At 35.1% G+C, this 24,274-nt stretch overlaps 1 protein-coding gene across 6 annotated transcripts in view; it reads right to left on the reverse strand.

Moving 5' to 3' along the window:
• The window catches only part of GluClalpha (glycine receptor alpha 1), a 151,463-nt gene that overhangs the window by 79,432 nt on the left and 47,757 nt on the right, over positions 1 to 24,274 (reverse strand). For all 6 annotated transcript variants that reach the window (XM_090159050.1, XM_090159051.1, XM_090159046.1 and 3 more), the window contains exon 2: positions 20,525 to 20,647. In XM_090159050.1, coding sequence (XP_090015176.1) covers positions 20,525 to 20,598 — 74 coding nt within the window. In that variant the 5' untranslated portion in view covers positions 20,599 to 20,647. The remainder of the gene's footprint in view (positions 1 to 20,524; positions 20,648 to 24,274) is intronic.

The raw sequence follows: 24,274 nt of genomic DNA on the forward strand, positions 1-24,274 counted from the left end.
TTATAGGTCCTGCACACTAATATTTCGATAACCCAAGCCGGGTTTCGAGGAGGTAAAAGTTTTTATAAAAAATGCAATATTGTTATATTATATTTCTACCTTCACAGTCACCCACTGAAGTAAAGTCCATTATTATAGTGACTTTTTATAACTATTTCATAGGAATATTATAACTGATTAATAAGTAAATATCAATTTGGCAAGACGTTATTTATTTATATTTAGAAAAATGTGCATTTTGAAAAATAAGTTCCTTTTCCATATAAAAATCAAATCAGTCCAAAAGATATAGGTCGGGAACGGTTAATCATTATCCATGTTTAAATTGTTTTTTCGGGAAAAAAATGTAAACAAAGAAATTTACCGGTTAATATTTCGGAAAATGATTAAAAAACATGTATTATTCTGAAAATTTGAGCTTTTTATCGAAAAAACGTCGTTTTTACGATTAATTTTACAAATTTATCAAAAAATTAATCGGATAATACAGAAATATAAATTACTTGATGAAAACATTTTACGAATAATTTTGAGAGCTTTATCTATTGAATAAAAGTTAACCATCCCCGACCTCTACCAAAAGATAACGCCTGTAAGCTGTAACGTTTGCCCTTACACTTCACTCGTGCCGGTGAAAAATTCGACCATGATCCCTGGTTCGTCTCAACATAGAAATTATCCCTATCAGGCTCCCGTTAATTTTTCAAAACACGTTTAGGAATAAAAAAGTTCAAGGGAAGACTCATATTTTGATTTTCTAAAACTATTTCATCGGTAAAATATAATTTATAGATAAATATCCCTACTCGGTAAATTTCGATTTCAATAAAATCCGCGTCAAGAATACGAAGATGCGTGTTTAATTTTAATTTTCTAGATAGATACTTTTTTCGTAGGATATATATTATAAGCTTCTGGTTATACCCATTGCTTAAAGCGATAAAACAAAATATTATTTTAAAAAACGTATTCGAAGGAAAAAAAAGGTATGGATAAATTGATGTTCGAAAGCAAAACCGCGAAAGCTATATACGATATAAGCAAAAGTTAAACGGGACGTGAAAAGTCTAAAAAAATCGACGTGATCTACTTTCGAGGCTGTCTCAGTTTGCCGCCAAAAAATGGGCCTACCAGAAAAATCTCGTCATAAAATAGTTTTCTTCTCCGACCTAACGGAATATCATAGAGAAAAGCGTCTTTTGGAACGCGTCAAAAGAATATCAAATTGACATTTCCTTCAGTTATTCCACCCACCATTCGCGACTCCGTAACGCGGGTTTAGAGCGTATTCCATACGTAGGCGTAACCTGGTGGAAGGTCGCAAAGTTCCGGGTATGGAATGTCGTCGAGTGCCAAGCTATACGCGTTATTTCGGACACGAAGTTGGACTATCAATCGGAAAGGGTTCGACTGACTACGGAATATACGAAATAGCCCTATAATATCGGACTCGACCAATCGAATGTAACCGTATGGGGGTTTTAAAAGACGCGTGGATGGAAAAATACCACGGGTTATAAATTAATAGGGGGAAAACCCTAGCTCAAAGCGAGGAACGGGGGTAAGGCGGAAAAGACATTGGGTTGGAAACAAATAGAGCACTTGGAGCGAGCGTCAGCTTGGTGGGACAGCTGGCTCTGACATCCGTGAGCTGGAGCCTCGTAACTAATGGGCTCCAAACCCGAGCTCGACATACCGATCCATTTCTTTTTAGACAGTTTTCTGCTCTTTCTTCCGAGTTACGATCCCGGCTTAGCTGACAGTCTCGTCGAAGGTAACGACGTAAGGTGAAATCTACGCGCTACCAACCTAGCCCTTAAGAAGACCTATTGGACGCCTCACTTCCCACCCTCGGTTTCCAGCACCCGAAGAAGCTTTGCGCGCGAGCGATACAAGCTTTTAAAAATTGGTTTGGGCTGCCTGTTTCTCCCATACCTGCTGGTCTTTTCCGCCAACGGAACCGGATACTTTTCTTTGGGCCTTTTTGCAGAGACGGAATATCCTCTGCCCTATTACATTTCTTTATTTTTAAATCAGATTCGTACGGAAATAAATTAAGCTTTTATAATATGGTTTCAGATGGAACCCGGTCTTTTTAATTGGAATTTAATGTAACGACCGCCATGGTTGTCGAAAATTGTTTCTTAGACTGTTTAGCAGGAAGATATAAATATAGTACAAGAGTGTTGCTTTAATTATGATTTAAAAAATGTCATATGGGTTAGACAATTTTTAGGTAACGCAAGGGCTCGAAAATTTTCAATTATCGTAAGGGTTCGACAATTTGAATTAACCGTAAGGGTTCAAAAATTGGGATTTATCGTAAGGGTTCGACAATTTGAATTAACCGTAAGGGTTCAAAAATTGGGATTTATCGTAAGGGTTCAAAAATTTTAATTTATCGTAACGGTTAAACAAATTTAAATTATAGTAAGGATTCAAAAATTCGATTTTATCGTAAGGGTTCGAAAATGTAAAATTATCGTAAGGTTTAGAAAATTTTAATTTATCGTAAGGGTTCGAAAATTCTAATTTATCGTAAGGGTTCGAAAATTTCAAATTATAGTAAGGGTTCAAAATTTGAATTTATGTTAGAAGTCATAAAATATCAAATGGTCATGGGGGTTCTAAAGTTCAAATTAATCATAATTTTAAAATTTTTAAATAATCTTAGGGGTTCGAAAATTTAAAATTATCTTAGGGCTTTGAAAAATTACAAATTATCTTAGGATTTTCAAAAATTACAAATTATGTTAGAGGTTCGAAAAATTAAAATCATCCTATTGGTTCGAAAGTTCAAATAATCGACAATTAAAAATCGTATCGGTGTTCTTAAATTTAAAATTGTCATAGGGGCTCGAAAACTCTAAATAATTATACAGTGTAGGTGTACGAAAAATTAGATCAGGCTCAAATAGAGTTCAGTGGAACACATAAATTAACCGCCAAAATTTCGTTAAACTGTTTATTTATGGATATTCGCGGTTGCAAAACGATTTAATATTAAAAAATTGGGATTTTATCGTATAACTTTCGGTTACGGATTAAAACTAGTGTTGTTAATATTCCGGAAAAATAAAATGCGGAAAATTTTCCAGAAATCGGAAAAATAAAAAATTGAAACATAAATTACTTTTTAAAGGTTTTTAATATTTTTTTTTAACCTTTTTACCGATATAAAATGTCTATTATCAGTAAACATACTACAAAACATTAATAGCGTTACATTGTTAATCAGTTTAAAATAGTCTAGAGGTTTAGTTTTACTTTTAGATACGAAAAATAAGGCGATTAAATTCGCAAACAATATATTAGACTAATCATGGAATTAAACCTTTTTAATTTTATTCGGGAAAATTTTCCGGAAAAAAGGTCTCGGTCATTTTACGGAAATTTTCCGACTTACAACACTATATAAATTCAATAAATCGGATATTTCTAGGGATGTGCGAGTAGTGGTTTTTGGTGATCGAGTCGGGTATCGAGTACTCGACAATCTTTCGTCGAGTAGTCGAGTCGGGTAAAATTTTGGTCGAGTCGGGTACTCGAGTACTCGATTAAGCTAAAATTTTTCCTTATTCGAGTATCGAGTATTTAAGAAAAATCGTTCGGGTACTCGAGTAGTTTGAAAAATCGCCCGGGGTTGTCGATTAAAGAAAAACTTTAAAATCTAAATTAACTTAATTATATTATTCTTCTACTTAGCTTTAACATAGTTCCGTACGGTTTTTAATTGTTAAGCCTAACACCCGAAAAACGCCGCCGTCAGAGTCGTGAAAAACCGCCTAAGTGAAGCTCGATTCGAAACCGAAACTTTAGAGAAAGTTCTAGAAGTACAGGAAGTCCGCCTTACTTGTTACTACTACCAATTCAAAGCTAGCCGTCGTACCGTATGCCTAAAGCCCCATTTTCATGCTCGCTGGTAGCGGGTAAAAATCGAAAAAATCCGCTTCATCTATACACTTTTTCACTTTCCGCGTCGATCTGTTTCAAACAGATATTTTAGCTTTATTTTCACGCTTGCGAGTGGCGGATGCGAATTTTGACGATTTTTATCCGCTACCAGCGAGCATGAAAATGGGGCTTTAGAGTACCAGGCAACGGTGGCATTTATTTATATCATAGCTGTGTACTGCGCAGCCGCGCGTTGAAGATAAAATAAAACGCTTCATCGGTTCATCGGTGGAGAAAAGGGCTAGACGAAGAGAAAGAGACTCTTTTAGAGGGGGAGGTTGGCGTTTTTTAGACGATTACACGACGGGCTGAATATTATCGACGTGGAAATAACTCGACGAGTTTAGCAAGCGGTTTATTCGAGTAGTCGAGTACTCGAATAAGGCCAATTTTTACTACTCGATAATCGACGAGTATTTAAATTTTCTTATTCGAATTCGAGTTTTGAGTACTCGACCTCAAAAAACGTCGGGTACTCGATGATGATCGAATATTCGCACAGCCCTAGATATTTCTTATCCAAACCGCAGGCTCTAGGCTCTAAGTAACTGGTGCGGCTACGACTTAGCTTACAATTCATCCCCAATAAGTTGAAATTCGCAGTGGCGTTCGCGGATTTATACGGATTTACACGTGAAATATTAATGAATAGCTTTAGAGTGCTCGTTACAACGACGGAACGCTCTCAAACTCTGTAACGAGATGTGTAAACAAGGCAGGTCCCGCAAAGGGCAATTCAGCCGACATTTTGTAAATAATAGACGCGCCAACTCCCCACTTATAATGGTAATACCGCTTCCCGAAACCTCCAGCGAGAAGAGGAGCTCGCCTTATCCGCCTTTAGAATCTGCCTTTCAGAAGGCCTCTTCCGTAGCGTTCGCTTATACTCGATACCCAACGACATAATAGGGCGAATCAAAGCCAGATTGAATGGTAAAGTCTACGAGCGAGGAACCACGCGTACCGTTATAATTTAGCGCGCTCGGTTGATCCTTAAATACGCGGCTATCTCAGTCCGATCTATAAATTCTAACTAGAAATTGGTCCCACTTCCCGGCTATTCCAATCCGTATGGGAACTGGTCTCAATGAAAGCCCCACCGACTCTTTTATCAAGCTTCGACGGAACGGGAGATCGTCGAGCCTTTAGATAAGGATACGACCGTGACATCTAGTGGTTGCTTTACAAACTACGCGGGTTTTATATTGACATACTACTTATTATGTATAGTTTTTTCTTGATCTTAAAGTCAACTTTGTTTTGTGTATATCTTCCCAATAAGAAATTGACTATTAAATTAGTCTTAAGATATTTGGTCTTTTGTGATTAATAGTTGTAATTAATTTTATCACACGTTAGAAATATCTATTTAGATCATTGAAATGATAGAAGTACCTTCGTAAATTCGATGGAGATTTCTATGGACCCTAATATAACGGCGGATCATTTAGCGAAATTTAATCAGGAGACCTGGTTTCATGCCCTTCGAGCCAACCACTCCCTATTACTGTTAACGGTAAACGAAGACCTCCGGGAAAAACCCCTTTAACCACCGGGAAGATAACTTTAAGGAGTACTTATAAAAATAACAATTTTTTATTAAATAACCCTAAAACTACATTCACAAAGCCAAATAATGTCCTAAGCCTACCAAAGGTAAAAACCGCCAAAAGATTAAAATCTATTTTCTATAAAGGTGCTAATTTATATAGTAAATGTATAACGAATGATATAATTTTTTACGTAGTTTAAAAAAAGGCGAAAAAATTTATAAGAGATAACCCCTTCTACTAAATTATCAAACATGTAACTTATATTATACCAATATTATTTTTTTTATTTTTGTGATTATTTTTTGGTATTTGACTATAAAGTTAATGTATTTATATTTTTTCTAAGTGAAGTTAAATAAAACCAATTATTTTTATTATTATTCTGGCTGTGAGGCAAAAGGTGCTAACCACTCCATCGACGTTAAAGGGTGGGGTCAACTTCTGAATAGTTTCTATTATAACTACTTTGCTAATATTTAAAATTATTATAACTTTGCCCTTTGACTAAGTTCTGTTGTCCCACAAACGCAAATATTTAAGTTTTACGGTATCAGCACATTGTGAAGGCGAGCTAATATCAGAGTTCGGCCGTATATCGATCCAAGTACTCTGTTACAACATACCAAATAAAACTAGTAACTCACTTCAACGCATGCACGTTTATGAAATATTTAAACAATATACATCAAAATTGTACACTGTTAGAAATAAAGGTTTTAATTTAGACCTCTAACGTTTTCCAATGCCACAGAACATATTTACACCTTCTGCTCTCCAAATTAAGTCCTTTTCTAGAGTGTTTAAGTATTTATTTTAAACTTTTTTATCAATTTTAGATCATAAACCGTATGAAGTTAGACATTTTAAACTCTATTTTCAATCCTTTATAGGACCTTATTTATTCCAATATTTTTATAATTCAATACGACTCAATATATTAACCACTAACATGGACCGATTAAGCCCAACGAGCGTCCATGAATTCGCGGCACCATGCGGGGTTGTGAAACGTAAAATATCATTTAAGAATAATCTTGAATTGTAATTGTTTTTAAGTATTTAAGTATTCAGATATTTAATATAGATATATTCTTCCGCGCCCCTATTTTAGTACGTACAATTTGACGCTTTAATCTTTATATTTAAAATCTGTAATCAAGCTTTTAAAGACTTAAATGTTGTTAAACATTCAAAGTTATTAGAATTTCTTCGCATTGTGTTATTTTAAAGAAAATATTCAAAAAGGAAATAACGTAGTATTCAATTACTAATCTCGAAATTATTAAATACAATTTTTTCTTCGTTTAAATTAATTTAATTCAAAATGGTAATTTTAAAGGACATAACTTTTTACACTTTAACCACAAGGACCAGTCATCTAGGGATTTTATTTCCTTTAATTGTGGTGGCCGGGTTACAATGCGTAGGAGGGTCGTGGCAAAAAAACAGCTCCCTACACTAACTATTACCGTAAACCTCTACAAGTTTTTAGGGAAAGGGGTAACCGAAGAACTCGGGGGAAAATCCCTTTAACCAGTGGGGAGATAACCTACAAACTCTACGCAGAAGGAGCCGTTCCGAGTTTTCACCCAGTGCCTTAAGCTGGGATCGAACCCGTCTCCTTTTGCTGCGAGGCGAAAATGTTTACCACTCCGATACCCCACAGTGTATCACTACGATAGAACTATTCGAATGTACCCGTTACCGAAGCCTATGAATAAAAACTTAAAAATATGTCCAAAACATCTTATTTTAAAAATTTAAATTTTAAATAGTTAATATATTCCAATTTGAAGTTACACAGTTCCATATTAATTTAGACCGTTATCGATCATAAACAAATTCGCTTATATTATTAAAAACTACTTTTCAAAGAGCGCAACTTAAATATCCGTTTTATTTGTTTTTATACATTATACGAATAAAAACTTATTTTTTTGCATATTAAATGGTTTTATAACCGCGAATAATATCCATAAATAAACAATTAACCAAAATTTCATGAATAATTGAAAATTTGGTGGTAAATTTTTCTGTTCCACCGAGCTCTAGATCAAATGGAGAATTCGTTGAAGTCGTCGTAGTGTTTTTCCAAAACAAAATCAAATCTTTAAAAGCATGACCAATAATATTAATTAAATAAATTAAAAATTAATCGGAAATCACGAAAATTATCTATCAAAATAATCACAAAATACTTATAAAAAAATCACGGAAGATTTGTGAGAAATCGCCTGTATAGAAAATGGTTCCAAAGACAACCAATACGGTAAAAGCCTATCATAAGGTACCCATAAGCAAAGGTCTAGGCCAAATTTTTGACGATCACATACCCGTTATTAAGAGGTAGGTATTCAAAATCTGCACCTCCTAGTGGTAACGTCCTCAACTATGCCTTTCTGAAATAAATTTCGCGAAATGCATAATGAATGCCCAGAAGGCGTGCGCGAATCTCTTTAAACTTAGAACCAGGCGGGAAAAATATCCGCGGCGAGAGCTTAGCATCGTAGTCAAGGCTTATTCACAATTTTATCGCTTTAAAACATAAAATTAACATTTATCTTTGCAAAATGATTAATCAGAACCTGTAAATCGCTATTAGAAATAAGAGTTGTGTTTATGAAGGTATTTATTTTTCAAATTTGAGATTTAGACGCGTTTTGTGTGGCATTTAGCAACCCGGGCGTGGCTGCTCTGCCAAGTAAGATAATATTTTGCAAAAGAAGATGTCGCTACTGCCCTATCGTCGTACGTTAATTTTCTTCTCTCCATGATAACGCCGTTACCATGGGCGTACTTATTTGGACCTTATGATAGGCTTATGGTAAAACAGATAATGATAAATTTTCTGTCTTAAACAATGTTCATTGTCTAATTTTAGGGGTAACGATCTTACTGCTAGCTAGGAGCAACAAATACAAGGAGAACGCAGCTAGCCTTTAAACACGCTAACAAATTTCATTGGACGAGCCTTAACGCTGAATGTTTCACAGGGGGTAGACAATTTCCGAATTTTCCCCTTCCGACGACAGCAGGCACTAAAGCGTCTAACCAATGAAAACTGTACCGAAGAAAATACACGACTTTTGACGGGTTGCGTTCTTCTTGTGTGGTGTGCTGTGTTTGTTGCTCATAGGCGGCAGGAATCCATACCTCTACTTGGAATACTTATTCTGCCGTATCGCGTATGGTATGATCACTCTGCGCGCTCCAATCTCACGTACTTGTTTGTTAAGTTAACATAGTGACGTCAAAAAAATCGTCAGTCACATCGAGACGAAAATCTGCCGCGATAAGCATTCCAAGTAGAGCTATGGATTCCTGTTAGCGGTAATAGTAAAAGTAGGGAGCTGTTGAATGCTTGACCCGGCCACCTGGTATAAAGGAATTAAAAATTGCATAAAGACTATGGCTGAAGGTGGTGCCTCGGGTATTAGCAAAAGCGACATAAGACCCAAAAGTATGTTAAAAGAGAATAAGGAGAGTTAGGGAACCACGCTAAAGCTAGTCATTGCCCCTAAATACAAATAAATCGATGAATAATTGTGCCATTGATTTCAAAACTTAATAAATTAAAGCCGAGTTCCCACTTGACGAATTTTCGAGACTTTCGCGACGAATTTAATTTTCGTCGTAGCTTTGAGCTTCACTAAATTTCATTCGCATGCGTCAATTCGCTTCGCGAAAAATGTATTTTTCGCTAAGTGGGAACTAGCCTTTAGAGTAACACTAATAGAGGTCGGCGTTTGGATAAGAATTAATCACTTTATCTTTTTTTATCCACAACCGACGATTATCCGAAAAATAAAATTATTTGTTGCATGTTAAATCCCTTTCTATCCGTGGATAATATCTATAAATAAACAGTTAACCGCAATTTTTATGGTTAATCGATATTTTGGCAGTTAATTTATCCGTTTTGCCCACCTCTAAACACTACCTAAAATTGGCTTCCATGCCGAGCTTTTTTGTTTTAGCCTTTTCTGCAAGGTCACCTTGACAGCGTTGAATAACGTATGAAGCGTAGGTTTTAGGTTGTCAGCTACTGGTCATAAATGTATAGATACGCTGACTGGTCTAACACCAGTCACACTGACACATTTTCCACGAAATCTATAAACACTCCGCTATTGGCGATGCCTAGGATCTTCCGTGACTTTACCCTACTCCGAGTTTACACGCGTACTATCAAGTGAACACCCTTTCCAATATAGAAAAAAAAGGCGTACCGAAATAAAGGAAATTGGGAATTGTTCGCTGCGAGAATATGTGAGAGTCTCGGCAGCTGTTCTAGTCTAATGATTTATTTTTGTCCACGCATTGGTGGAATTTCGACACGCTGCGAGGATAGCTTGACTTAAGTCTGGAGAGTACAACGTTAGTTTCTTAGCGAAGAGACGTCGTGTGAAAATGAACGTGGGAATTTGAGCTAGAAGGTGTTCTTACCACCTTATCCTTTTTTGTTTCGGAGCCGTTCATTACTTACAAGGTTGCGTGACGTTTCGCTAGCAGCCCTCGGGATATTTTAGCTTAGTTCATTCTGTTCCGGAAGATGAAATTAATCCTTGAAGTTTCATTTCAACGCGCATACTACCCGAAACTTCTTCGGAGGGGAATTTTAATTACTTTTAAAACGTTGCAGCTTCTTAGAACTATGTTATTTAAAGATATTTTCGAAAGTTCACACTCTTAAGCGTAAAACTAAGCCTTGTTTTCATTATACGCGACCAATTTGTTAATAGTAGAGGGGTATTAAAGGAATTAAAAGTTATCGTCATAAATAATTATAAGGGAAATTTAATAATGATAAAACTTATTGACGTTTGGAGTTTACCAATCATTCCACCAATCATGAATTGATCCCTTATTATTCTACGGAGCTTAGTGTTGAGGGCAGTGCTGCCAGGCGGTATGGAAAGGACCTAATACTAAGCAAAAATCGAATTTCATAATGCAATTACGATAACATTACTCCTTAGTAAACATTAAATTTATAAATAATATCTTTTTTCATTACTATTATTAATAATTAAACAGTTTTAATAATTTATAAGTAAGAAGTAATTTATTATTGATAAACAACTTTTTTTAATGAAATTACGATAATATTACTCCTTGGTAAATATAAATAATAAATTTTAATAATAAATTTTAATTTATTTCATTATTGTTTTTAAAAATTTATAAGAAATAAGTAATTTAAATTAAATTTATTAATAATAAAACTACTTTATTAATGAAATTACGATAATACTACTCCTTGGTAAACATAAAATTTATAAATAATAAAATTTTATAATTATATTTAATTGGTTTAATTATTGTTTTTAATAATTTATAAGTAATAAGTAATTTATTAATAATAAAACTACTTTTTAATGAAATTACGATAATACTACTCCTTGGTAAACATCAAATTTATAAATAATAAAATTTTATAATTATATTTAATTTGTCGATATTATATTTCAGAATCACCTATTGTGGATCAGATATGTGTGAAATAAATACCAAATACTTCTGGTTGCGTTTAATAATTAAAACTGACATACTTTAGGAGATTATTCAAAATCCCTTTTGACGTTAAGGGATTTCAACTGATTAGTGTTGATCTTATACGGTCTAACCTGCAAGTAATTGTTTTAATATTTGACGTTAAGGGATTTCAACTGATTAGTGTTGATCTTATACGATCTAAACTACAAGTAATTGTTTTGATTAATTATTTTATACTTTAATTAATATTAATCATTAATTATTTCCTGTTGATCGTATTGGATTGCGCTTGTATTTCCATAAAATATTATCTCCAATTTTCAAGATAACAAAACCAAAACACGTTGTATTTAGACCTTCTACGGAGAAAGACTGTCAATTACATTAACGTTTAAATCCCCGAATTCCCCTTTTAATTTAATTATATCCGCCGATAACAGAGTAATCTCGATTACGCAGAGCTGGCTTTGACTTATCGTCCTAGCAACGGACACAAAGAGAACCGACCGGGAGGAGGGGGAGGGATAAACTGGGGCTAGAAAAGGGGCGGCTCATTTGGAAAGAATTTGGTTTTGCTCGCTTTTCTAATTAAATTTCCAATTCAAATATCTCTCTTTGGAAAGTCGAGCTGCCTCTGACCACCAGCAAATCCGGATGCGATCGATCTCGGATGGGCGGTGGGAAAAGTACATTCTTCTACTACGATCATTAAAATTTAGTCGAAACTTTAATTTAGACCGTTGCGAGACAAAATAACCGGCTTCACTCGGTCTCGGTTTAAAAACATTGACTCTAAAAGATCATTTGAAAAGTTTAGTAAACGGGGTTGGTTCGGGTTTAAAGGTATTCCAGGCCCGGATCTCTCGTTTGGTAATTGCACCATTTGTCGCGTATAGGCAGGGGGCAGGGGTGGCACTAATTTGATTTCGTAACCCCCCCCCCTCTTTCAGCGTCCATCCCCGAAATCGTCGAACCGTAAAGAAAACTCCATTAGCCTCTCTATCCCACAGCGCTCGCTTTAGGACAGTATGTCTTGCCTGGCAGCCTAACGTGGAAACTCTCTTTAGCTTCGTAGTCATTTTCATTCCACGCTTTTAAAGGGACCGAAAGGGCCCATCCATACACTACCCAAGGATGAAATAAAAAATCACTAGAAATGTTTAGATTAATTTGCTTTTATTTTGATTGGACTAGCGTAAATCAATGGGCTTAGGCGCTGACTAGTTGCGAGTCCGATAATAAGTACAGTTTTGGACTGAATAAAGTATTAACTGATGGAATGGATCAGCTAACGGTTTATCAGAGGAGCTTAAATTAGAATCGTGAGGCCTATTAGTGTTTTGATTTTTTTTAAACGTTAAGAGTCAATTGAATTTCTAATAGGTCATATTTTGGCCATTATTAATGAAATTTTGGAAACAATTTCGCCCTTATCTGTTTCAATTACATTATAAATATAATTTAATTTAACTATATTTTAGTCTATAGGTGGTTTATTTTAACTTTAACTTATCGTACATTTCATCCTCCAATGCATTTTGAAATTTTTTATGTTTAGGGTTAGCTTCTGTTTTCGGTTTAGATAGTCACAAGCCAGATTAACTGCGGGGTACTGACTCTAAGATCTATTTGGTCCGAGTTTCGCGTTTTAATTTTATCCTCGAAAACCTATTGACCGATTACAAAAATACGTTTACATTGTGAGGTATAGTAGGCTAATTTACCTGCTTTTATACCCTAGCAAGGCGGCGTATTTTCACGCGCAAAATGAATTTTCCACCAATTGGTCCGAGTATTTTGTAAGTTTTATTATTACTTTAAATTTGTTATTGTTTAGCTTTTGGACCGCCTTTTTATTATGCATAATATAACTGCATTATAGTCCATAGGCGGTTTTTATTAACTATAAATAACATAAGTATGACACTAAATGATATCAGTTATTATTACATTGAAATATGTCAATTATTATGATATTGAAATATGTCAATTATTATGAAACTGAAAGATATCATTCATTATAACATTGAAATATATCATTTATTATAACATTGAAAGTTATCATTTACTATAATATTGAAAGATATCATTTATTATAACATTGAAAGATATCAGATGTACCTGAAAGATGTCAGTTATTATGACACTAAAAGAAGTAAATTATGAAACTGAGATATATCAGTTTTTATGACACTTAAAGGTAGAAGTTTCTTTTGGTCCTTTGGTCTCATAATGAAATGTAAGTATTTATAATAAGGAATTTATTTTTCGTCTCCGATAATTGATAATGGTTGCCAGTCCTTAGCCACGTTACGTTTAAATAGAAGTTAATAATATTATACTAGGATAGTAATATTAATTTTCTTCATCTTATTCGCTTGAACCATATGTTTCGGAATAAAAAATAGTGAGGGACCAATTTTCTTAAATGGTTAAAGACTAAAATATTTTTTTATGTAAATATCCAAAGAAATATAATTTTTTTTCATTTTACACGCGTTGTATTAATCCGCGCACCCATTGAAAGTTACTTAAACATGCAAAGGTACATGTTTCCTTTTAATGATCTAAATGTTGTCATTGGCGAAACATACTATCAATAAAAAATTCGCATTGGGAGAACAGAAAATTTCATAGTTATTTATATTATGTTACTTATGTAAAGTATTATTTTACTCGATATACCGATACTCGGCGGAACAGATAAATTAACCGCCAGATTTTCTATTATTCACAAAAATTTCGGTAAATTTTTTATTTATGTTATTCGCGGTTATAAAACAATATAATATGAAAACAAAATAAGTTTTAATTCGTATAATTTTCAGTTATGGATAAAAACAAATAAAACGAATATTTCTAATCCAATCTCCAAGCTCTAACCGATACTAATAGAACCTTCGAAAAAGCAGCTAATAATTATTTTTTTTTCATTCTTTAGTTAATTATAATAGAAAATATATGAGACATTCCGCAGCGTGCCGTTTTTTACATGACAAATGGTCTTTAATTACAAATTTCCGGCCGTAGCTCATTCTTTAATAATGATTAATTAAGTTTCGTATATGCTCCAAGTATACCTCCAGATCCAATATGACGAAAAGAAAAGCTGGTGAAGACGTAAACGCAAAATCCGCGATATTGGAAAAGTTCAATTTGAAGTCGCTAGGGGGCGTTCGGGGGTTTGAAATTTGGGCTCCGTCCTCCGCCGGGTTATGTAGCAGCTAATGCCGCATTTGTACACAATCGAACACTTGTAGAGTCCGCAGTAATCAGTTTCCTGGGAGGAAATACAGTCTGATCACCGGATTCCGTTTCTTCTCCCTTTCCACCCCACCCCTACCAATCTTTTTGCTCCCCTCTTTCAAAGTCCCGGGGTGGAGATGTATTTTCCTCCATCTCTCTTTCTTCATCCTCATCCCCCCTCCGGTATCTTCCTCCCCCCCCCTCCTTCGCTTTAAGCTCGATTCCGCCAAGGCTTAGTAAACTACGTTACAGAGAAAAACGAGCTCCAAACTTCCACGGAATGGAGAATATTTTTGCTTTTATCGCCTCCCCCGTTCCGTCCCCCGCTCCCCCTGTTTTTCTTCTTCTCCGTCGATATTTTATATAACGGCCCTAAGATACACAGGCCCCGGGCAACGTTTCACTCCTTAACTCGACTAACAAGATCCTTCGTACACAACGGAGCTGTTTCGTTGAACTTGAAGATGGGATTCGGGCTTAGGGATGGAGTGGTAACTTTTAATTGGAAGAATCCATTTGAAGATGGGTTGGGGTTGAAAGCGCTGTTTCCAAGGGGAGGGGCAATGTGACAGACGAATTAAGGAGGAAATAATTTTGGACTGTTCCAATGGACTGTAGATTGGGATGGAATTGAAGGTGCTTTTTCGATTTAATCTAGTAACTTTTAAATCTATGAATTGGTTTTAAATTTAATTTAATTTTTGCGCGAATTAAACACTGACAAGGAGACGACCCGAGGTGATAATCACCGATTTTGTTCAAAGTCGGGTATAATGTACACCTCCATATAACTTGAAAAACCTGCAAGGGAAAAGTTGCGACGGGCTTTCGTTTTCCCATGGCAACCGAAAACGTTTTTGACAACATGATTTGGAATTATTTACATTGAAAATAACATGGGAATCTGAAAGATTTTAAGGGTCCCACAATTGACCAAATTGCATTTAAACTTGATTAAATTAAATTTTTAAAATCAATTTAAATTTTTTTTAACGTTTTTGAAATTTTAAAATGTTTTCATTTTTTAAAAGGTTTCACAGGGGGGACCCTTAAAATCCTTCAGATTCCCATGTTATTTTCAATGGAAAAATCTCAAATCATGTTGTTAAAAACATTTTCGGTTGCCATGGCCAAACGAAAGCCCGTCGCAACTTATTCCTTGCAGGTTTTTAAGGTGCATGGAGGTGTACACTATACCCGAGTTTGAACCAAATCGGTGATTATCACCTTGGGTCGTCTCCTTGTGAGAGTTGACAGGCTATTTCGGGTTTAGTGGTTGCTCGAGTATGGTTCATAAAAGTATAACGGCAATATTGATATAAGAGCTACACCTTCTATATAAGCTAAGTTGAAAAGAAAGCAAAAAAAAAGTTTGAACGATGCGGGTTGGAAGCTGGATAATGGGTATACGGTGCATCACCGAGCGCGACTTGTTGCCATAGTAACTGCCGCCTTAAAGAAGATGATCGTCTTTGCTGATGGCGTTTTGTGGGATGAGAGAAGAAAACGCGACTCGCAAAAGCGGCCGCCATCATTTCAGTTTTTCAATTCTAAGAATCGTTCCTCTCTCCAGCACGCGGAACGGGAGCTTTCCAATCACGCTGGTCACTCTCGTTCGAGTCATCTAAGAGGGTGAAGTCTGCTGCCTAATCCGCGTCGTCTAAGCCTCCTTTAAAAGGAACGTTGACTATAGGTAGTCCCCGCTTTATAACCCGTATTCCGAGGCTATGTCTGGAGAGACGTTTCTTTTGAGAAAAAGCTTCTCCTTTCCAATTCTCGGGACTTAAATCCCCGAAGGTGAAGATTCCCTTCAGCGTGCAGTCTCCGCCGTTGCGCGCTCGCTGAGAAATATACGTCTAAATCGGCCATGAAAGCGAGGGGAGGAACGTAATTTTGAGAGATTCGAAAACACTGTTAGACCGCCTCGGGGGCCCTTCTTAGAGCGGGGGCTCGAACGGGCCTCCCCTCGCGCCCCGAGACCATCCGTCTCTTCCCGTTTTATTCACTTTATTTGGAAACGGAAAGAAAAATAAACAGTTTTTAGTTTGTCCACCGTCTATATAGTCCATTAGTCCATTTGAGCCCCTTTTTCTTTACACTCTGCTAAATATAGTTCGCGTTTCTGACGGGATTTTTAAGGGAATATTTTCCTAAGGTTTCGTTTTATTCGATCTATAAGTCGTTTGTTGACCTTTTGTTTTTTGTCGCGAGCTTTTTTTTAGTATTTGTCTCACATTTCTGGAACGTTATGATTACGCGTAAGGATGGGATTATACCCGTGGGGTGTAGATACTGTAATACTATCCTTAACAGTTGTTGTATTTGGGAATATATATAGTAGGTGAAAACTATTCGTAAGTCCGGAACAATTTAAAGAACTGATTTGGACTGAACTATGACGTCCCGGACAGTTCAGAACTTGTTGTACGAATAGTCTGAAATTCCATCCTAAGAGCACGTATTAACTAATCTAAAAAACTGTTGCAAACGAATTTAAGAGAGCTCAACCTTGGGTCCTTGATGGTACTTGCTTTTGAGTAAGTACTGCTCGGATAGTCCCGAATGACCCGAGAAACTACTCTCGGTAGCCAATAGTCTGCACCCGAACAGTTCAAGAATATTGTTCCTGACGAATAGACTGCTCAAGGACAGTTCGAGCGGTTAATAATAATAATAATAATCAACTAATACTCAAGGCACCCCCTTAAGCCCAAGTCATCTACTTTTAAAGCCAGGTGGCCGGGTTACAATGCGTAGGAAACTAGGAGGGTGGTGGCAAGCTCTTCATGCCACGCGAGCTAACAGCTCCCTACTCTATAACTAGTTTTCACCTAGTATCTAATATACCGAAAAAATTTTATTATTTGTTGAAACTCTTAGGACCGTTTATTAAATTTTTGTAACAGAAATTCCGAATAGACAAGCTCATTATAATTTAATACCACGAAAAGGAAATAAACAGAAAGTGGGAAGGCAACACGTCAAAGCTAGAAGACTTTAAGCCGCTTTCCGATTCAACAGCGTCCTTCAGTCATAAATATTTACAGGGGCAGTTATAATTCCCAGAGTATACTTTTATATATAAAAATCCTGCATAATTAGAACTTTAGAAGAAAGTTTTCGGGGAATCCTAGTTCAAGCTTACGTAGAGCATTTGCATATACTCAGTTGCAGCCTTATAAAAGGTATTAATTCTAATACTTTCAGATAACTAACCGTTGTAATTTCAAACTTAGTCTGTGTTCAACGTTGTGTGTCTAACTTCTAAGTGTATCTAAGAACTCTTATATTCTTATAACGTAATCCTATTAGTATCGCTGGAATTTCACTAATTTCCCGTGCTAGTTTCCAGAGTCTGAAATTCGTTGTGTAATTTTTTAAACATTGTAACCAAATATTTTTATTACTGCGTGAGATTGAATGTGTAAGCACTTTCTTAAGGGTATACTAAAAAACCTATCCATTATGTGCATGTACGTGCAGGATAAATCCTCTCAAGGGCTTAAACTTCAATAGAAACTTACTAATTCATGCACTCTTGGAAGACTTAAATATGATGCTTAACTAGTGCTCGGAATTGTTTATTCATTATCCACAAATTTTTCGATTTATTTAAAAAACGTTGGTAAAAAGAATATCATTTTAACTTATTTAATTATGTTTTTTACGCAACCAAGCATTTATTTGAATAAAAGTGGTATTTATTAAAATAATTGTTTGTTTTATTTAAATAATAGGCTTATTCACTTACGATTATTTAAACATTTTACAATTTTTATTCAACTATTGGTTATTTAAATAAATATTATTTAAATACCGCCGAACTTACTTTATTCATGGATAAAAATTAATCGAAATCCGAGCACTATGCTTAACCGTAAGTCCCCGGTTCTTCGGTTTCGCCTTTCCAAAACTTTTAGAGGTTAACGGTAATAGTGAGCTATGCTTGTGCGTAATTTTTAATCGGAAAACTATAATAATATCATTGAGGTCGCTAGCTGACTATGGCTTATGTGGTGCCTTGGGTATTAGGCTAGCTAATTATTATTCCTTGCTTAAAAGATATTTCTTATTAATGTTAACAGTTAATCTCAATACATTATGGCTCTGAGTAAAAACGTAACCTAACAACCTAAAGACTGCAGAGATGTAAAGTGTCCGCATGTCTAGTTCGTCGTTACACATTCTATATATACTCTGCTCTAAAATTGGCAAATGCTACTTCAAACTGTGTGTTGTCTACGTAGAAAAAGTTTAGCAATAATAATAACGGATAACTGTTAAAGATTTACCGGAAGTAGATTGTTTCCATTGGTAGGACCAACAAATGTAAGGATCATAGGTGAATTTCAACAACCAATTAAAACCTAGGCGACGATGTACCGGAAGTACGTCATAATATCATTGCGTTATCTGTGGTAGAATATATCGAGGGGTAAGACACTCTGTGAACTCGGTGTACACTGCCGTACCTTTGACAGTGCTAAATGGAACTCGCGAACTCTTGAAAATATGTACCTTTAACAGTGCTAAATGATCCACGAACTCGGTGTACAGATTATCTGAGACTGTCTTACCCCTCGGAATATATCCTTCTAAGAAGGCAACTGAATATTGAAAAAGCCTAGAAATCTGTATACTTTTTCTCTCCGTTTAACTTTTACCTAATTAAGAGGATCGAATTTCATTATAAGAATACAGTTGGGTTACATTAATAGTATAAATACTAAAAGAAAATTACGAAACCGACTTATCATAAGTTAATATACTACGCCAATGTAAAAGGAATATAAAAATTTATAACTTTTTTGTATAAGTATAAATTTTATAAGTGGGCTGTATAAAGTTTGCTATTTTAAAAATGGCAAAATTTAGATCGTGCAATACAAATTGTATAAAATAGAGAGCTGCACGGAAATGTTTTTTTTTACCATTAACCAGGGGAATGGGCATGAATCGGATTGATATCTAATTTTCGGTTAGAAAATTGACGTCGGGAATGGATTTCCCTTTGGTCTCTATGCTTTGAATCGGGAAGGGAAATTTCGGGAATGGTTCGGAAAAGAAAATATTTACGTCAAATGAAATGGGAATGTATGTGAGACAATTATTTGAACTGAAATAGAATAGGAAGGGTTATTGTTGGAACGGGAATTAGATGGGAATATATTGTTTGAACGGGAATGGTGTGGGAATGGTTATGGATTGAACGGGGATGGGATGGGAATGGTTATGGTTTGAACGGGAATGGGAGGGGAATGGTTATGGTTTGAACGGGAATGGGAGGGGAATGGTTATGGTTTGAACGGGAATGGGAGGGGAATGGTTATGGTTTGAACGGGAATGGGAGGGGAATGGTTATGGTTTGAACGGGAATGGGAGGGGAATGGTTATGGTTGGGAGGGGAATGGTTATGGTTTGAACGGGAATGGGATGGGAATGGATATTATTTGAACGTGGATGTTTGCTAACGGATATTGTTAAAGGGGGAAGACTATAGTGGACATTGTCTACTTTCGCGCTATTTAAAGCTGAGCTCTTTTAATTTTGTATTTTAACTTATAAAATTAATATTTAAGTGTATAACAGCCTGTTGTTTAGTGACTAAAATAATTTTTACAATTTTAAATTTAAAAATAATTAAGTTATTACGTTTTAATTCGAAACCCCGGAGCTAAACAAGTTGGGCAAGCGCCCAAACTACCCTTTAGTTAGGACCTTATATCTCGTTAACTATTAAAATTAGAATTATTAAAATTATTTTAAGCACTAGAGGAAGGTTCATCATAATAAGAAAAATATAATTTAATTGTGTAATTGTTAAAACAGAAACGTTCAGCTTGAACGAATAAGAGGCTTTTACTGTATTCTTCCCCCTTAAGCGGGAATGGGGTGGGAGTGGATATTGTTTGAACGAGAATGGGCGAGAATGGATATTGTTTGAACGAGAATTGTCGGGAATGGACATTTTTGGAACGAAAATGGGTGTGAATGAATATTGTTTGAACGAAAATGGGTGGGGATTGATATTGTTTCAACAACGGGAATGGACGGGAATGTATATGGTTTCAACGGGAATGGATGGGAATAGATATTGTTTGAGCGAGAATGGGTGGGAATGTCAACGTGTCTTCTTAATATGCAGCTCTCTAATATAGATTCCTTTTACCTTTGCCGAAAAAGCATTCAGTAGCAGACAAAGAATGAAAATAAGTAAAAGAAGCTAATAGAAGTATATGGATGAGAGATGGTATAGTGTGCAGATGGTCTATTACCTGGCAACCTGCGAGACGAAGAGCACGAGGCCGATCGCCGCGAAGACGATGTCCCGCCATAATGCTTTCTTCATCTTATCTTATGCGTCAGGTTCGAACCCTCGCTTTCAAAGTCCTCCATACCTAGACGTGCAAACAACAAAGAGAAACAATAATTAATTCCTCACGCTTAAACCTTTATCTCGTGGGTGTTAATTAGTAGGATGATATTTCAAATTTAAATTGTAGGTAGTAATTCCTATAGGGAAAAAATACCCTCTAACTAGTGCTCAGATTTCGATTAATTTTTATCCATGAATAAAATAAGCTCGGCGATATTTAAATAATATTTATTTAAATAACCAATAGTTGAATAAAAATTATAAAATGTTTAAATAACCGAAAGTGAATAAGCCTATTATTTAAATAAAACAAACAATTATTTAAATAAATGCCACTTTTATTCAAATAAATGCTTGGTTGCGTAAAAAACATAATTAAATAAGTTAAAATGATATTCTTTTTACCAACGTTTTTTAAATAAATTGGAAAATTTGTGTATAATGAATAAACAATTCCGAGCACTACACACTTTAGACACGTTTCCTTAAAGTACAAACTCTGGTTCTGACATTTCCATAGGGGTAGATATCAAAGATTAATATACATTTGGACACACAAATGAATCCATTTAATTAACATTTTACGAGATTGTTAATTTCCCTTGAGTTTTCGAGTTCTCTCCCTCCACTGGTTAAAAGGGATTTTCACCGAGCTCTTCGGTTTTCCATTTCCATCTTACTCATTGTAACCCTGTCACCTTGAATAATCATAGTAAATTTTCCTAAGTCTAAATAAATTACATATAGGGCTCGGCGTTTGGATAAGAAATTTTCCGTTCATTTCTTTTATATCCATATCCGAAAATTATCCGAATAAAAACTTATTAGTTGCATATTTAATTGCATAACACTCGAGAATAATATCCATAAATAAACAGTTAATCGAATTTTTTATGATTAATTGTAATTTAGGCGGTTAATTAATCCGTTTCCCCGAGCTCTAAAATTACATCTTCGTGAATAATTTCGTAATATTGTAAATCATTTTCTCATAATAAAATTAATCAGAATTTTATTACACAGATAAATAAACCAAATTTTACTTCATTTTGCGTCTATTTAAAATTCAGGCCGACGCGACGCTCGTTAGTTGTTAAAACAAATTTATCGTCTGAGAATCTCGCTTATATAAATATTCAGACCGAGAGGTAGTTTCTTTATCCCTTTATTTTTCTATCTCTTCTCTAGCTCATCATCGTCCGCGAGTTTCAGGGTGTAATGTCTTGGGTGTGGTCTCCCTCGACACGGAACATTTTTGCATGATTACTCTTTAGAAACACTCCTACCTCATCCCATCTTGTTCCCTCGGAATCTTCATCCATTTAACCCCGTCTTTGACAACCGTGCTTAATGCGATGCGTTTCTAAAGACGTTGTTAAGCTTCTTTTTCAAATATTTTCGCGCTATGTTGAGCCCTCGGCTTTGCTTTAACTTTCATTCTCCTCCGTGGAAAATGCTCTTTTTCCCACAAATCTTATGACCGAATCAATTGTAACGCTCGCAGTTCATTTATATTTTAAGTCCTAATCAGTTAATGCAACAGTTGACTCGATTAAAGCACTTATTTAATAATGGCATTACTAGTAAATATGCTTTGCCAACTTGGTAACTATACTGGAGTGGAATTAAGATTGTACGCTTGTTTTTTTTTAGAACAACATCGCCATGGCGCGTGGAAAGATTTTCACCCAAATATTAAACACGTGGACAATATAATATAATAATGAAGTTATTCCTAATATCTTTAGATCGGCATCCTAATGGTTTTATTAACTGGATTGGTTTTTGGGTGGAAAGGTCTCACGATTTTCTCGGTAGGAGCGCTAGTGGCCGATGCTATTTCGAGAATAGTCTTTTTGCTAACGATACATGTCTATTAGTTCAATTGTCAAAGTTGTCAACTTTACTAGCCAAGTTACCATTTGATCATTTAATGAGGCTATTAGAATGTTTTAAGGTAAAAGGCGGTGCTAGTTTGTATGACGCACTAACCAGAAATATGATAATTGAAGCCTTGTCTCTGCATTGTTTTCATTATACGGCTTGTCTTCAGCAAAAACAAATTATTATGAAGATTAGCAAAACCATAACTCGAAAATGTTGCTATTTTTCTGAGGTTTATTATTCTCTAGTGGTCGAACCATTTCACATCAAGCCAATCCAACATACTTGGAAAGGAAGGTTGATGTCGATAAATTCCACACGAAACGCGTATAAATCTGAAATTTTAAATATGTTGCCCCTAGCGACGAAACGAGTGTTTTTAATAATTAAATTTATGTTGAGATTCAATAATTCGTATTTATTTTACCAAACTAACCAGGATTGGCAAAAACTGGTAAAAACCGGAAAAAATGGAAAAAAAACTCTTTTCATTGATACATCTATTGAGTGACTAATTTGGTCATTGCAAATAGGAGAGATGAAAAAAGGCCAGAAGAAGAGTGAATAGAATAGAAGAATATACTGCTTTTATTATTTATTTTTTATTGAATTTTACCACTAGAGGTGGAAAAAACCATGGAAGTACGATTTTCCACACGGTTTTTAACAGGAAAACAATCGGTGGAAAAAACCACGGAAAAATCTAGTTTTTTCCACCTTTGGCAAAATTGTGCCAACCCTGAAACTAACCGTTAATTTTCATTTTGAAAGCTGTTTAAATAATGTTATCCTTTGCTACAAATGAAAAAAGCGAACATTCCCCGGAAGAATAGTGGACAAAGTCGCTACCGGTGGCGGAAGTAGATATGTTTAACGTCACAGTGATGGAAAATTGTAAATTAAAATTTACCTCTACGTCATACTTAAGGTTGTTATGTGTATAGAAGTTTCATTTTTATATCAAGGAATACCTCTGCGTATTGTTCCATACCCGAGAACATGGTTGAAATGATTTTTCTCAGTCACTCTGGTATGGAACAATACGCAGAGGTATTCCTTGATATAAAAATGAAACTTCTATATATATTAATTCCTGCGTAATTATAAATAATAAATTATAAATGTTGTTATGTGTGCTATGATATTATCTAACGATGGAAAAAATTATCAATGTTGTTATGTGTTCTCTGACTATGTTGATTATGGCACTACACAATATTAATTGGCTTAAACACGGGACGTTCATTAAAATAGACGTGAGAAAGCCCCTAATTTTGTGTACAGCCAAAGTAAGAACTTCCTATAAATTCCTTATTTCATTATAGAAAGATTTTTAAAACTGGTAATTTTTCTCAAGAATGCGACTAACAATGAAAATCACATAAGTAATGCGCAAACTAGCCTTACATTCTAAAAATGATGAAGTCACGTGAAAGCCGCTTAGATCTCAATTTAAAGAAAGTGTATCTAGTTTCGATCAAGTTTTGGGTAAACTAATTATCCATTATTACCCATTGAATTTTCCATATTGCAAACATAAAAATAAGTACATTAAGAATTACGCTGGTAGAGGGAGTGGCGAAACGAAGGAATAAGAAATTACTAAAATACCCAGTAAATTTTCTGTTATATGTTTCCAAATAGCTCGGCTTTTGAAGTGCACTTTTGGTATTCTAAGACTTCATCTCTAATGCATTTCCTTTGTTATTCCAGGATTCATATTTCCTATGCAAATTAATTAAAGCGCAAAGATAATTTCCAGGCA

Source organism: Leiobunum rupestre, chromosome 9 (genome assembly GCF_980474605.1).
Source record: "Leiobunum rupestre chromosome 9, qqLeiRupe1.1.hap1, whole genome shotgun sequence".
Classification (NCBI taxonomy): Eukaryota; Metazoa; Arthropoda; class Arachnida; order Opiliones; family Sclerosomatidae; genus Leiobunum; species Leiobunum rupestre.